Source organism: Vombatus ursinus, unplaced genomic scaffold (assembly GCF_900497805.2).
Source record: "Vombatus ursinus unplaced genomic scaffold, bare-nosed wombat genome assembly UNPS02014798.1, whole genome shotgun sequence".
Lineage (NCBI taxonomy): Eukaryota > Metazoa > Chordata > Mammalia > Diprotodontia > Vombatidae > Vombatus > Vombatus ursinus.
In genome coordinates this window covers 54,130,161-54,145,755 of record NW_020954576.1, presented here as the reverse complement: position 1 = coordinate 54,145,755, position 15,595 = coordinate 54,130,161, and the positions used below count along the sequence as shown (strand labels likewise).

The window sequence follows — 15,595 nt, the reverse complement described above, 5'->3', positions numbered from 1 at the left end:
AACCACTACTGATTAGAGAAATGCAAATTAAAACAACTCTGAGGTACCATATCACATTTATCAGATGGGCTAAAATGATGGAAGGGGAAAATAACAAAGGGTGGAGGGAATGTGGAAAAACTGGGACACTAATACACTACCGGTGGAACTGTGAACTAATCTCACCATTTTGGAAAGCAATCTGGAATTATGCCCAAAGAGTTATAAAATTGTATATACCCTCTGACTCAACAATATCACTATTAGGTCTGTTTCCCAAGATGATCAGGGAAAAAGGAAAAGAACCTTTATGTTCCAAAATATTTATAGCAGCTCTCTTTGTAGTGGCAAAGAACTGGAAATTGAGGGGATGTCCATCAATTGGGGAATGGCTAAATAAGTTGTGGTATGTGATTGTGATAGAATACTACTGTGCTGTAAGAAATGATGAACAGGTTGATTTTAGAGAAATGTGGAAAAACTTGCATGATATAATGGAGTGAAATGAGCAGATCATAGAGAATGTATACGGTAACAGCTTTTTGTTCAAAGATTAACTGTGAATGACTAAGTTATTCTGAGTATTATAAATACTCAAATCAACTCCAAAGAACCTATGAAGGAAGATGCTATCTACCTCTAGAGAAAGAACTGATAAATAAAAAGTATGCATTGTATGGTTTTCACATATATACAGTTTAGAACTTAAAATGTAACAAAAAATTTAAAGAAAAAAAAGAAAAAAAAACATAACAGAAAAAATCTGATTATAAGACCCAAGCTTGGCTCAAAACAAGAAAGATAAGAAAGCACTGGTCACCCATCCCACCCCAGTCTCTTCCTCCCTTCTTTCTAGAGGTACAAGATAAGAGGAGTGGAAAGGTCAGGCTTTTTTGATATGTTAATTTTGCTGAACTTTTAAAACTCTCTATTATAAGGGATGACTCTCAGAGATGGGCGAGAATGGTTACCTTGGCATATTTAAGTGATGCTAAAAAAATTAATAAATATTTCTTAAAAATATATGAATGCATAAAGTTTAAATAGGCGTTGCAAGATTCCCTTTAAAAAGCTGTATGTTCCCTAAACCTTTTGCTATTCAGCCTCCATTCTTTCTCCCGTTGCTCCAGTCCCCGAAGAGGCATCTCTTCTTATAGGACAATATATCTGCCTGTGTCCTTCATCTCATTCCATATTTCTGGCATCTTGTCCCCAAAATCATCTTGTCTAATTTGCAATTTTCCCCGTCTACTGCTTCCTCTCCTGCTGCTTACAAATGTCTTCTCAATTCTTTAAAAAACTACTTGATCTTATGATAATTCTTTTTCCCTTTTATAGCCAAACTAAAAAAAAAAAAGCTATCTTGGGTGGTAGGAGAGAAAAAAAGAAATGCTTGTTAATTAAAAAAAAAAAGTCTGACTATACTTGTTGAATCCACATCTCATTCATTTCTCAAACCCTTGCAATCTAGCACCAATCAACTGAAAGAGTTCTAAGGTTTCCAAAACTCTAATGCCATATCTAATGGTCTCTACTAAATCTACTAAATCCTCATTCTTCTTAACCTCACTGCAGTATTTGACAACTTTCATTTAATGTTCTCTCCAGCTTCTTCTCTTGTGTGGCCCCTCCTTTTAGGTCTTCTACCCTGTATAGGTGTGCTCCAAACTGTTCTAGGTGTCTTGCCTTTTCTCCCTCCTCTAAAGAATGACCGCAGTAGCTCCCAACTACCATTGCTATGCAAATAACTCCCACCCAACTCTATACAGCCTTCACTTTTCTCCAGAGCACCATTTCTACATCACTGTCTATTGGATATTTTGAACTCTTGTCCCCATAGGTACCTCAAATTTAGCACGTCCAAAACACAACTCACTAAATTCATTACTAAATCCTTCCTTCTTCCTAACTTGTATATTTATGTTGAGGACATCACTACCCTTTCTTCCATTTCTCCAGGTTTATGAATTAAAAGTCATCCTGAACTCTTTCTACTCTCAGCTCATATCCAATTAGCTGCCATGTCTTGTCATTTCTACTTCTAGAAGATATCTCAAAACTGTCCCCTTTTTTCCATTCACATTGATTCAGGCCCTTATTTCACCTGCCCAGTTAAACAGAGGCCTCCTAACTGTTCTCCATTGCCTCTAGCTTCTCCCTTCTACATTCCATATTCCACTCACCTGTCAAATCGATATTCCTAAAGCACCGTTTAAGTATGTTGCTCCCCTTCTCAAAAAGCTACAATGGTTCCCTCTTTCCTTTATGATAACAGGCGAATTCTTTTGGCATTTAAAGCACTTCACAACCTGACTCATTACACATTACCTTCATTCACATACCCTAATGCCTGTACATTCCCATCTTCTCACAAACTTTCCCCCAGGTCTGGAACAGAGTCTCTTTTCACCTCCAACTATTGGAATCCCTAGCTTCCTTCAAGGTTGAGTACAAGTACTACCTTTTACAAGAGGACTCCCCCAAGCTACCTAGGTACTTAATAAATGCTTGGTGAATAAATTTAAACTAAGATTCTATTATAAAGTTTGACTTAAAGCCTTTTTTTTTTTTGGTTAGACAAGTCTTTCCATGTTTTTCTAAGATGACTGAGCTCATCATTTCTTTTTTTTCTTCTTTTTTTTGGTGAGGCAATCAGGGTTAAGTGACTTGCCCAGGGTCAGACAGTTAGTAAATATCAAGTGTCTGAGTTCACATTTGAACTCAGGTCCTCCTGACTCCAAGGTCAGAGATCTATCCACTGTGCCACCTAGCTGCTCTAGCCTTTTGATGAATTAAGCTACTTGTGTAAATGAATGAATGAAAAAGAATCTATTAAGTATTTACTACGTGCAAAGCATTGTGCTAAGTGATGGAGATACAAGGAAAAAGCAAGATAGTCCCTACTCTGGAAGGAGCTCACAGTTTAATAAAGAGAAAACACCTATTGCAGGTTTTAGCTGAAAGTCAGATGGAATTCTAAAGCAAATTAGATTTGTACAAGTAACTAACCAGTTCCAAGACCTGAGTAGTTTAAGCAGGGTAAGAAGTCAGGAATTTATTTCAGATATTCTAAGCCCACAGACAATGCATATTAGTGTTGGAAGGGATGTTGAAGGCCATCTAGTCCAACCTCATTCTAGAGATGAGGAGACTATCTGAAAGGCCCAGGCTGAGGGAAGGAGGATGGGCTTCAGTCAGGCCTGAGTTCAGATGCACCTGTGACCAACCCCACTCCTCCATGCCCATGCCCACCCTGTTTGCTTCCTTTCTCACCCAGCTGACCTTGCTGCTGCAATGGCTGCAACCTCTCCTTCTGTTCTTCTTTAGCTTGGGGTCAGGATTGCCTTCATGGCAGGAACAGACACAATCCTTGGGGCCATCTGGCCATTCTGTTTCCTAGAAGACACATGGGTTCAGTTGGCAGCCTAGTCACCAGGCTGATCTAGGCAGACAGGTCCAGGCTCTGGGAAGCACCCCATAACTCAAGTCCCATTCTAATCACATTGCTCTGCTCTAAGCACTCAGGGCTCAGCTTCACATCAGAGCAAAAACCATTACAAATGAAATCTCTGTATGAGAAAAAAAAAAAAGCCTGACCAATATATTCCCTATTTATTTCAGGCATCTATTAATTGAATATAAATATTCAACTAACTTTAATTAACACCCCAAAAAAGGCCATTCCCTGGGTTCACTGAAAGGCTATGTGACCTGTCGATTCATTTGCAGTTGTGTCTGTTTCTTCCCAAGACAAGACTTTGAACATAGCAAATGCTCAATAAACTGACTGACAGATTTCCTTTGGCATCACCCAACCAACCAGATTTCTCTCCACCTAGTAGTAAAGGTTCTCAGGGGGCTAAAGGCAATTACTGGCTGTTTCTTAGTTCCTCATTTCTACTATATACAAGGAATACAAGGAAAAGGGTGAACAGCGGATAATTTCTCTGAATGATCGTGTCTTGGATACATTGGCCCACAAATTTAGAGCTAGAATGGACCCTGGAACTCATCCAATCCAAACCACTCATATCCTATGCAGATCTTCTATACTATCCCCACACCAGCCTATGACATCTCTATCTCTTCTAAAGTACCATAAGTCTCCTCAGCAATTAATCTGAAAGATGGTAACACAGAACCACCTAACACTGGAGAAAGGGGGATGGGGGGAAGTAGAGAAGAAATAATTAGCTATGACCAACCTTGTCATGGTTCTGGCCCCCAACATCTTTTCTCCTCTTGTTTTTTGAGGCTGTAGACATCTTGGGGTGTTCCTCTTCTTCTTCCACATCTGGGAGAGCCACTTCTTCAAAACCATCAAACTAAAGAAGAAACAGTGCCAACTTGGTCAGACTCTGCTGCTCCCATGGATTCTCTGCTACTGCCCACCCTTATCCCTAAATCCCTCAGGAGTCTCAGGATCTGCACCTCATACTCTTTCTCCTCGGTCCAATTGATCTCCTCGAAGTCACCCAGTCGACTAGCCACTGGTCGAAGATGATCAAAGAAGACAGAAAATTCGTCCTGAAGATGGTCATGGCCCTTAAGCAGCTGCCACATCTGAGTCTTAAGCTTGAAAAGTTAGAGAGAAGGCTAAGAGTTCTCAAAACCATAGCTTGCCACCTCTTCCAAACCAACCCTGCTGGCCTTAAAATCTCAGAATCTTAAGAACTGAATAGGACCTTAGAGGTCATATAATCCAACCTTCTATTCCATGGCAATCCTCTCTATACATCCCTGAGAAGTGGTCATTCAACTGCAATACGACCACTGCTTTCGTTGCTGGAAATTTCTAACTTTCTGTTGCTTCTTCTCTTTGCTCTTAAGAAACAGAGGGAAGATTCAAGATTATTCCCATTCTGTTCCTCCCAAACATCAGAAAGAAAACTGCTAGCCAAGGATACTCCTCTAAGTAGACAAAAATCAGTCCTTTCTGGACCTGGGAAGGCTAAGGGTTAAGGCTTCTGGTCTGACCATAGATTCTTGCCCCCTCCATCTTTCAGTTTTCCCCAAAAACATAAAAAGCTCTAAGCTCCTTTTTGTCCTTCAGAAAGGCCATGGTGGAGATGGGAGGAGGTAGAACTGGGATATATTACCTCACTGATCTCCTGTGGGAGACAGTCTGCACAGCCCTGCAGGACCTTGATGATCTTCTGATGGTGTGAAGGATTTTCTGCAAAGCAAATCTCCAGTTGCCGAAGGAATTTTCTGCTCTTCTCAAAGGCCTGCTGCTCTTCAAACTGCCAGGAAAGAGAACCAGGAAAGGGTCACTCCCAGGGCTCCCAATACTTTCCACCCTGCCCTTTAAGATCTAGAAATAAAAACCCTGAGCTGGGGAAGAAGGTGAAAAACCTCCAAATGCAGTTGAAAAAATTTATACAAATCATGCTACAAGCTTTGGTACTGACCTCTCTCCCCTGGAAATTAACCATCACAGCTGTTCTATTCTGGATAACTGAGGTAAGGATGATGGACTCATGGAAATGGGCAGATTCAGACTATACTCAGTATGTACTGATGTGGGAAATGGAATGGGAACCAACTATTTTCTATCCCAGCTGAAGAACAGAACCAAAGGAAAAAAAAAAAGAGGCTGAAAGTAGAAGGCCTATAAAAACTTAATAATTGATCAATTGGTGGAACTTATGTTTATGTTCCTCTTTGGCAGGAAGGAAGGGTAGTAGATGAGATATCCTCTGACTATGTTTTTTCAATCTCCAATACTGAGGACCAACTCTTCTCATTTCAACCCCTCTCCGGACTCCATGCTCATCACACCAGAAGACAGGAGGCCATTCTCTTCTCTCTATCCACTTACTAGCCCACAGGCCAAGGCCTGCTCTGGCAACAGGAATGCAGCAAAATCTTTCAGTAGCTGAGGCCAGTCATGGAGTAGGGTCTGCAGACTGTTGTACAAATCCACAGCCGTCCGTCTCTGTGTGCTTGACTCAAACTCATAAATGACACGCAGGAAGTCCTCATACTTGCCAGGGACATGGCGTAGGGCCTCACGGACCTGAGGAAGAGTATTCAGTCATCAGAACCTCAAATCTTTGGCCTCCAATAACTGGGAAGAGACCAGAGAATAACTACTGGGAGAGATTTGGAGGGGAACCCAGAGGATATTACATACATGGAACCTAATGATATCAGGGGCTATTCTAGTTGCATTTCTGGAAACTGAAGGAAGGAAAGTTAAAACCTATAAAGGACTTTAAAACTGTAATAATGAAACACAGGAGTATAATGAGGAAAACATTTCTTTTCCTTGACAAAGAAAATACTTTGTATTAAATATGAGGCTAAGCTGCTTCATAAAAGGAATATAAACAAAAGTACCACTCAAACTTTCATTTTCATGTTGTTGTTGTTTGTCCTTCATTCTCTTTTTACATTTTTTTTTCTTTTTTAGGCAATTGAGGTTAAGTGACTTGCCCAGAGTCACACAGCTAGTAAGTGTCAAGTGTTTGCTCTGAGGCCAGATTTGAACTCAGGTCCTCCTGACTTCAGAGCTGGTGCTCTCTCCACTGTGACACCTGGCTGCCCCTTCTCCACTACGCCACCTAGCTGTCCCTTTTCTTTTTATATTTTTTTTTCTTTTTTAGTTTGTCCTTCATTCTCAAAGAGGACCATGACATCAGGGAGGTGATGCCATGACTTATAAGTGAATTGGATTTATGTAAAGGAGGGCAATGCAAAGTCACCAGCCTCACTTTCTCCTCCAGAGCGATCTGGGTCCATAGATCAGGACAATTGGAGATGGCCCAGGATGCAATTCTCAGGAGTCTAATTTTAATAATCTAACCTCAAACAAGGCAAAATCTGTGGCCTAGGAATCTGACATCAAGCATCCCACTCCTGACTCTACCATGAATACCACTGTAAATATGCCTATAGTCTTAAGGGGGCATATCATAACTCCATGACACTGCAAATTCCTTGAAGGCAGGGAACCATGACTCCTTCCTCTAGCTTTCTCCTTATTATCTAGACACAGGACTTTGCATACAGGGAAGAAGTGGTATTGACTGGCTGACAGAGGAGTTGGCTTTTGCTCACTCTGGTCAGGTAGGCCTGGGCAAATGCCAGATCCTTTTGTTCCCTCAGGGGGTCTCGCTCCAGGATGTCTTCATCATAGAGCAAGAGTAGCTTGGAGGTATCCTTGCTGGCTCGGGTCCGGCCCCTCTTGCTCCGAGCTCGATGACTGCCCCGGGCTTTTCCAACAGCTTTGGTGCTTTCACCTAAAATAATAGATCAAATGTTTTTTTTTTCCTCTGGTGATCCACACTATCCCAACTAGAGTCCAAAGTTGGATTAATCCACAACAGATGACAATGTTGTTGTTCAGTGGTATCTGACTCATTGTGACTCCATTTGAGGTTTTCTTGGTAAATATATTGAAGTGGTTTGCCATTTCCTTTTCTAGCTCATTTCACAGATGAGGAAACTGTGGCAAACAGGATTAAGTGATTTACTTAGGGTCGACAAATAGTAAGTGTCTCAAGCCAGATTTGAACTCAGGAAGATGAGTCTTCCTGAATCCAGGCCTAGCGCTCTATCTACTGCCCCACCTAGCTGTTAGGAGTAATATACAACAGAAGACAATGATGACCAGTTAAATAAAGGTTATGAGGAAAAGTGATAAACCTTAAAACCTCCTTTGTCTAGCCAAGCCAACTGTGATAGGAAGGGAGAGTAAAATATCTCCATCTCTATATATGCAGTGGTACCTACTGGCAAGGGCCTATAGCCTAAAAGATTTCAGAGAATCTGAATAAGGTTCAATTTCTCCTTTGTTGTGGGACCTCAGGGGTCTCTCTTTGTTTTCGAAGGGTCAGTCAATTCAGTCAATAAACATTAAGTATGTACTTCAGCAGGCATTATGCTAAGCGCAGGGATTGTAAAGGCAAAAAAAATTCCCTATCCTCAGGAACTCAGTTGATCCTGGGAAAAAAATATGCAAAAAATTATGTACAAACAAGTTATATATAGCTATCCCTTCCACATTGTGACTGTCCCCATCATGGCTGCAATATGTTGTGGGTCAGCAGAAGAATTTAAATTGGAATATTTGGGGAGTTTTGTGGAAGCCAAAGACAACACATGAAGGCCAGCAGAAGATACAGAAAAAGTTTAGAAAGTCAGAAATGCTTAAAATATATGTATAGTACTGTATAATACCAACATTTTATCTTTTAATACCATATATACACAATTTCTTCTTCTCCGGTACAAAGGGAGGGTCAAAAAATTTTACACAAGGGCACAGCACCCCTAACCCTTGAAATGTGGAAGGGATAACCGTGTAGGTTAAATTGGAAACAATCAACAGAAGGAAGGCACTAGCATTAAGGGTGATTGGAAAAGCCTTTCTGTAGAAGGTAGGATTTTAGCTGGTACTTAGAGAAAGTTAAGATTAGAATATATAGAATTCCAATAATGGAGGACAGCCAAAGAAAATGCCTTAATTCTGGAGATGAAGTGTCTTGTCTGAGGAACACATTAAGTAGATCAGGGTCACTGGCTCAGAGTATATGGAGTGATATAAGAAGACTGGATAAGAAGGGGAGGGCAAATTATGAAAGGCTTTAAACACCAAACAAAGGATTTTAAATTTGATCCTGGAGGTGATAGGGAATCACTGGTGTTTACTGTGTAGGGGGAATGACATGGTAAGCCTTAGAAAGATCATTTCTATTGCAGGTATACATATCTCAGCTTCATATCTAAAAAAAAAAAAAAAATGGGGAGGGATTGGTACTTTAAAAAACAAAAAAATCCTTGGCAAAGCCAAAGTGAATATGATAACTGATGAGATTTTGAACCAATAAGTATTTGTTGAATACATACTGTGTACTAAATTCTATGTCATGTATTCTGGGGAACATAAAAGAGAGCTAAAAATTTTAAATATTAGTAGTATTTCTCTGGAAATCCTGCAAGCCCATTTGAAACTTAACTCTGACCCAGGCTCTCTCCATTTCTTATCCTATCATTGCCAAAGAACAGTGAATGGTCTCACCTGAGGGAATCCTGCTGGTTTCTACTTCCGGGGTTACTTTAGGTGAAGCAAATGTGGAAGGAGGCTTCTCAACAGGACCTCCAGTTGCTTCATCCATCATTTCATCTTCCTTCTGCAGGTTCTCCATTCCCTCTGAAACCTCCTCTTCCTCTTCTTCCTCAGGCTCTGAATTCTCTTCCTGGGAGTTCTCTTCCTCAGAATCCCCCTCTTGGCTCATGCGTCTCTCGGAAGCCAGCCAAGTTAACTTCTCCATGGTCTCCTACAAAACCATTCAGATAAATGTAGATACTTGGGAGTCAATTATACCAACTTTACCAGTTTGCATTAAGAAGGGATGAAGTCATTCTCCCTACAACTGGAGGTTATGAAAACAATTATATGAAAAGATTTAAAGTAAAACCTAGTAATAGCCAAATATTGGAAACAAACTGGACCCAACTGGCTGAACTGTGGTATATGGATACAATGAACCATCATGTATGATATGGAATAATGGAAAATGAAAATTCAAAGAGATCTGGAAAGAACTGTATGAAATGATGCAGCGAACAAAGCAAAACAAAAAAAATATACAAAACTGTTGCAACCAGGTACACAAAGACAACTTTGAATTACAACTAAAAATACTAACTTACAAAACATATACCTTCTCTTAAAAAAAAAACAAAAAAACTAAAACCTACTTAAGAATAAGATAGTATTGCCTGTGAGTCACAATTACTTTTATGTTCTTCTACTAATCTCTTTTAAGGAATTGTATATTGTGGGAGTTTCAATTGTGCATACACTAGCTTATATGATATGATCAAACAAGATTTAAAAAAAATTTTTTAAAAGGAATGACAGGAAGGAAAACATCTCAAATATCAGGAAATGATTCCCTATTTGAGTTAAGAAATGAAGAATAAGGGGGCAGCTAGGTGGCGCAATGGATACAGCACTGGCCCTGAAGTCAGGAGGACCGAAGTTCAAATCCGGTCTCAGACCAAACACTTGACATGTACCAGCTGTGTGACCTTGGGCAAGTCACTTAACCTCGATTGCCTCACCAAAAAAAAAAAAAAAAAAATGAAGAATAAGAGATGGGTAAGATTACTGCCAACTTTCCTGAATGACAGAGAAGAGGGATGCTAACCTTTGAAAGGTTCCTCTATGCTGATATGTTTAAACTACTTAGAACATCTCCTTCAGAAAGCTTTTCAGGTTGATTCATAACTGTCCCTCCTTTCTCCATCACTAACTTCCAAGTAAATCCAATCATACTCCTTCATTCAATTGTACACATAATTAATTCTTAAATTTTCAGAATGTGGATCATCCACAGAAAATGTACAATCCTTTTGCCAGCTCCTCTAGGAATCATTCAATATGTGCACAGGAAATGCCCACTCATTTTAATACTATTCTAAGTGAAACACAAGTAGAAAGGGTAAATTTGCTAAAAAACAAACACACTACATTCCAAAGTTCAATATAAATGACTTCAAGATTATCTGTACTATTGTTCTTAAATATTCCTACCACTCCTCATACACTATAGCACAGAGAACTGAAATATGACTACCTACTAAATACATCTATTTGAGTCTTCAACTACTCCAGTGTAGGTATCCTAAACACCTACCTGAAGCTCAGGAACTGAGAGCACAGATTCTTCAGAAGCTGATGACATCTCCTCATCTTCCTCATCTTGTGTGAAATCATCAAAATCTTCTTCCTCTTCCTCTTCTGGCCCATCCTTCTCACCCCCTGTTTCTGGGCCAGCTGGGGTTCCCACTGACTGGCCATCAAAACTGGATGAATCTTCAGGCTTCTCTAGGGGACTACTAAGGGCAGCAGGGTTAGTAGGAGAGGAAATATTCTTGGGAGACCCTTTGCTCAACTCTCCTCTTGTGCTCCCTTCCCCCTGAGTCTCATGCGGAACTGAAGATATCTCTGTCGTCTCACCTCTCTCCTCCTCCTGTAAAACAGCCTCTTTCTTTACCTCTTGGGTAGTATTTGCCCCCTCACCTGCAGGACCTGTATCCAGCTCCACAGAGACCTCTTCTTTGATTTCACCACAGATATTCTGCTCAGGGGACTTGTTCCGGGGCAGTCTGACTTCTTCCCCAGGGTCTTCTGGCTCTACTTTAACAATTTCCACCAAATCCCCTGGGAGAAAAGTTAGAGTTTCCCAGGAGGTCTGAGGCAGTGGTTCTAGGACTTCCCTCCCTTCCATTGTTTTTACAACAGTCCAGCTATGGGCATTACCCTCAAATGGGTCTTCCTGGCTGGTTGCTTTGCCTGGTGTGGGAGGCACGGGGCTGTGTTCCTCTTTGGGTGAGAGAGCTGAGCAGAGAGCAGATAATTCCTGTGGTTCCGATTTGGGCTCTGTGGCTGGGAAGGTACTTTTTCCTTCCACTGGAGGACAAGAAATGTCTGATTTCACCTGCGCATTATCCTCTGAGGTGGGTGGCACAGGGAGACTCACAGGGTTACCAGAGACAATTAAGGGTGGTATGGAAGAAGCTACAAGCGGCTGGTTCAGTGGGCAAGGAAAGGAGGTGGGGCTAACTAAGAGAGTCGTTATGGGGATTGTCTGAGGGCTCTGAGCTACAGCTGCACCAAGAGGCTGGATCATATTACAGCCATTACTAAGGCTCACAACCTTTACAGTAGTAGCAGGGACAGTGAGGATGACTGGTGCAGGGCGAAGGATGGGAGCAGCTTTTAAGAGTGGGGAGGCCTTGGTCCGCTCTTTCTTTGGGGGTCCCCGCTTTGTCCCTGTCTTACGTGGCTTGGAGGTGACAAGTGCCGGCAGCATGACCTTAGTCTGGAAGGCTGCTGGGGCGGGGGAGAGCAAGGTTTGGGACACAGTTTGGGGAAGGCAAGTTCCATTCTCAGAGGCCACAGATGGCAAAGCCATGGGAAGCTCAAAGCCATCACCCCCAGTGACACTAAGAGGTGGAGCTCCAGGCACTGACTGTAAGACAGTGGCTGGCTGGATCAGCCGGGGAATCCGGACCACCACTTTGCTTGGAGGAGCTTCTGACTGGGTTAATCGAGTTGGAGTTCTCCCAGTACTGGAGCCAGGTTGGAGAGAAGGACCGGAATGGATAAGGAGGGGCTTTGGGACTGATGACCTCCTCTGGCGCCAAGCCCTCCTAGAAAACCGTTTAGCAAGTGGTTTTAGTGTTAACACCACACCCTTGGGCAGTAGTAGGGGATATCGATTCTCATTCCTCAATTCCAAGTTGCCTTTGTCAAGTCCTGGTTCAGAACTGGGCTCGGCTACTTCAGATAAATTTCCTGATTCTCCAGGCTCATTAGCTAAGTGCTGTAGTTCCTCCTGGATGGATGGTAAGCTGGCCTACAGGGAAGATAAGCACTATGGTTATTATTCCACCTGGGTTGAAGAGAAAGAAGAACGTCATTTGATGGTTCTTTTTGTGGGACTTCTAAGCCTCTCTATATCTTTTGATTTTATATCATCTAGATTTCCTCTTGTGTCCCTTTCCCTCATCACTTTCAAAAAGCTATCTCTTATAACAAAGAATTTTTTAAAAAAGAGGAAGAGAAAAAAAATTCAACTAATCAACACATCGAAAAAGTCTAATGTTAGATGCAATACTTCATACCTTTGGAATCTGATCTCTTCCAACACAAAAGAGATTCTTACCTAGTTAGAAGTTCAGGGTAGATGAGAATATTTCTTAAGCTTTCTTAACAGCCCAATTCTATGACTGCTGCCTTGCAGGGTTAAACTAAACCAGATGTGGGCAACCTGCGGCCTCAAGGTCACATAGAGCCCTCTAGGTCTCAAGTGCCGCTCTCTGACTGAATTCAAACTTCACAGAATAAATCCCCTTGATGAAAGGATTTATTCTGTAAAACCTGGATTGGGTCAAAAGGCCACACTTGAGGACCTAGAGTGCCACATATGGCCTCAAAGACACAGGTTCCCCACCCCTGACTAGTCCCTCTAAGTCTCTTGCAGTGAGTTTTCCATGACATCTCTGGTTTTCTGTAGGTCTTTCTAGGAGGAACAATAAGGCCTGTACCTTTAACCAGAATGGGAGATGTCGCTCTTCCCTCTCCACAGGTGGCTTCCACTCATCAGGCTGAAGCTCCTCACAGCACTTAAACAATATTGGCAGCTGCTTCGTCTTCTTATAATACTGAGAACACAGAACAAGCATGAGTGATAATCCTCATGTTATAAGCCAGGTTGGAGTTGGGAGGGAGGAAGAGGGAAGGGAGTAACACATGGGAAATTAAGGGCATTTCCTGTTCCTGTGGATGCAAGCAGACATAAGATTCACACACGTGTCAAGTTGGGGGTTTCTGCACTCAATGAGCATGATCCCACCCTTGTTCCAATGTCCCATTTCTTTGTCCCCTAGACTCAGCTGGGAAGAGGGGAGGGAAGGGGAAGTAAGTGAGGAAATGAAGATAAAGCAGTCACACTGCTCAAGTCCTGCTCAATTCCCCATGGGGAAGTGCAGTAACAAGGCAAACAGTCAAGAGAAGGGCACCCACTGCCTTCACCCTGGGCAAATAGAAGCTTCTTCTTGAGTAAATGAAGGGTATGTGTGTACAGAGGGCGAAAGGAAGGTACATGATGGCAACGTTTAACACAATGCTTCAAAACAAGGGCGTCTGAATTAGAAGGGGCAGCTCACTTTAATGATATTGTCAGGAGCCCTGTTGATGTTGAGGTTCTTGATTCGCACTGTCAGCTGGTGAGCAGACTTGGCAGTCAGGAGGTATTTACTGATTAGAGGCTTTGGAAACTCAGTGCCTTCAAAATGTTTCAGCCCCAAAGCTAATAAACTGAAAAAGATGCACATACTCAAAAACAGGTTTTGTCTCTTCTCCCTCCAAATACTTCTCCAAATCCCCAAGACTCATTCCCTGCCCCACTCTAGTTCTACAATCTCCTTTCTCTCTGTCCCCAGCCATTGATGGCTGATGGCAACAACTCTGTCCAACCAGGTCTTCTGTACTAATTTCTCTCTTTTTGATGTCTGTCTTATTGTTTCTATTCTATCCACGACATTACATTAAAGTGGCAGCCCCTAAAGAGTTGGGACTATGACTCCTCCTCATTCTGTTTTTTATTTTTCTTCTTTCTGGATAGTGAAAACATACTTGTCCTCTGCTTTTGTGAAGAATATCTTGTCCCGGGGATTCTTGGCCTTCAAGGAACATATTGGTAGCAGCTCTGGATACATGAAGACCTTGCTTGTAGCCAGAATCCAGGCCACTTGCTTAGGCAGACAAGGAAATTCACTGGCTGTAAGAAAAATCTATGATTCAGAGAAATCTGGAACTATATGGCATAGGTCTTATAGTACAGGTCAGTGCATTTAAACAAAGCTGCCATTAAATCGTTATAATATTCTTTGAACTTTTCCACTGTTTTCACTCTGTCAACTCAAGCCCCATAACTCTACAGCATATTTTTTTCACATATCTACTTGAACCAAATAAGATCTAAATTTTTTTTTTTAGGCAATTGGGGTTAAGTGACTTGCCCAAGGTCACACAGCTAGTAAGTGTCAAGTGTTTGGTCTGAGGCCGCTAAATTTTTTTTTTAGTGAACAGCAAACCAAATCAAGTTTCCCACTTACCAAAATAAAATCTACCGAATCCATGTGAAGTAGAAGCAAAATTGTATTTCTATTTTCCAGAACTATTGAATCAGAATAAAATTACCAAGTCCTAGAGCTGAACTTGCCCCAAAATGAAATTCACTTCATCTGAGTCCTTCAAAAGAGTTAGTACCAGGAGTTACAAGTTCTGGTCTCTAGTCCTGGTTCCACCTACTAGTTCTGTGACCCAAAGGAAATTATTTGGCTCCCATGCATCAATTTAAACTAGGTGTAAAATGGAAATTCCACATACTCTACTTACCCCACAGGAATTTTGTGAGAATGAATCGGCTGCTTTGACAATTTAAATACTATAAACATTCTATAGAAATTGAAGAGGTCCTTATTAAACATAGGTTCAGATAAACTGAATGGATTGTAGAAAATATGACAATTTAAAAATTTTTTTATAAATTCACGTTACCTATCTACCATAGCTATATTTTGCTCTGAGTCAGTTCTCATGTTTCACCTCACCCTTGTCCACACATAGTTCCACTCCTGGTACTGACATTTCTCCCTACATACTGCCTCCCATTTTGTCTACCATCCATACTTTCTTCCTGGACTAAAACATCATGGAGGTCCTAGAAAAAGGAAAAGGAGAAGGAGGGAATGCACAAAGCTTATCCTGTTCTCTTCCCCACTCTAGTCACATGTGTTACTTTCCTTAGAGAACCAAGACCATCATGCACCTAGAACCACTGCTGGATATTAATTTGAGCACTCTATTCCTTACCACTCTTCTTGACATTTTTCCGAGGGCTCCAGTCAATGTGGATGTGTGAGTGAAAGTCTTCAATAAGCTGCATAGCACCCTTCAGGTTACACGGCTGGAACATGGTCTGAAACTTGGGGTTGAATTGATGGTGAAGGACAACGGAACTTTGAGCAAAGGTCCCCAGCTCCCTCTGGGAAAAAATGGACATGAAAATGATCTATGTCCCAGACATACAGA

At 41.5% G+C, this 15,595-nt stretch overlaps 1 protein-coding gene across 6 annotated transcripts in view; it reads right to left on the bottom strand.

Annotated features, from left to right (window-relative positions):
• Positions 1 to 15,595, bottom strand: part of GON4L (gon-4 like) — an 83,073-nt gene that overhangs the window by 5,076 nt on the left and 62,402 nt on the right. For 4 of the 6 annotated variants that reach the window (XM_027871217.1, XM_027871216.1, XM_027871218.1 and 1 more), the window contains 12 exons: positions 15,377 to 15,548; positions 14,135 to 14,279; positions 13,666 to 13,816; positions 13,045 to 13,161; positions 10,629 to 12,353; positions 9,005 to 9,263; positions 7,042 to 7,223; positions 5,801 to 5,998; positions 5,079 to 5,222; positions 4,411 to 4,554; positions 4,185 to 4,304; positions 3,253 to 3,375 (listed from right to left, as the gene is read on the bottom strand). In XM_027871217.1, coding sequence (XP_027727018.1) covers positions 3,253 to 3,375; positions 4,185 to 4,304; positions 4,411 to 4,554; positions 5,079 to 5,222; positions 5,801 to 5,998; positions 7,042 to 7,223; positions 9,005 to 9,263; positions 10,629 to 12,353; positions 13,045 to 13,161; positions 13,666 to 13,816; positions 14,135 to 14,279; positions 15,377 to 15,548 — 3,480 coding nt within the window. The remainder of the gene's footprint in view (positions 1 to 3,252; positions 3,376 to 4,184; positions 4,305 to 4,410; positions 4,555 to 5,078; positions 5,223 to 5,800; positions 5,999 to 7,041; positions 7,224 to 9,004; positions 9,264 to 10,628; positions 12,354 to 13,044; positions 13,162 to 13,665; positions 13,817 to 14,134; positions 14,280 to 15,376; positions 15,549 to 15,595) is intronic. The other 2 variants (XM_027871220.1, XM_027871219.1) reach the window with 2 other exon arrangements.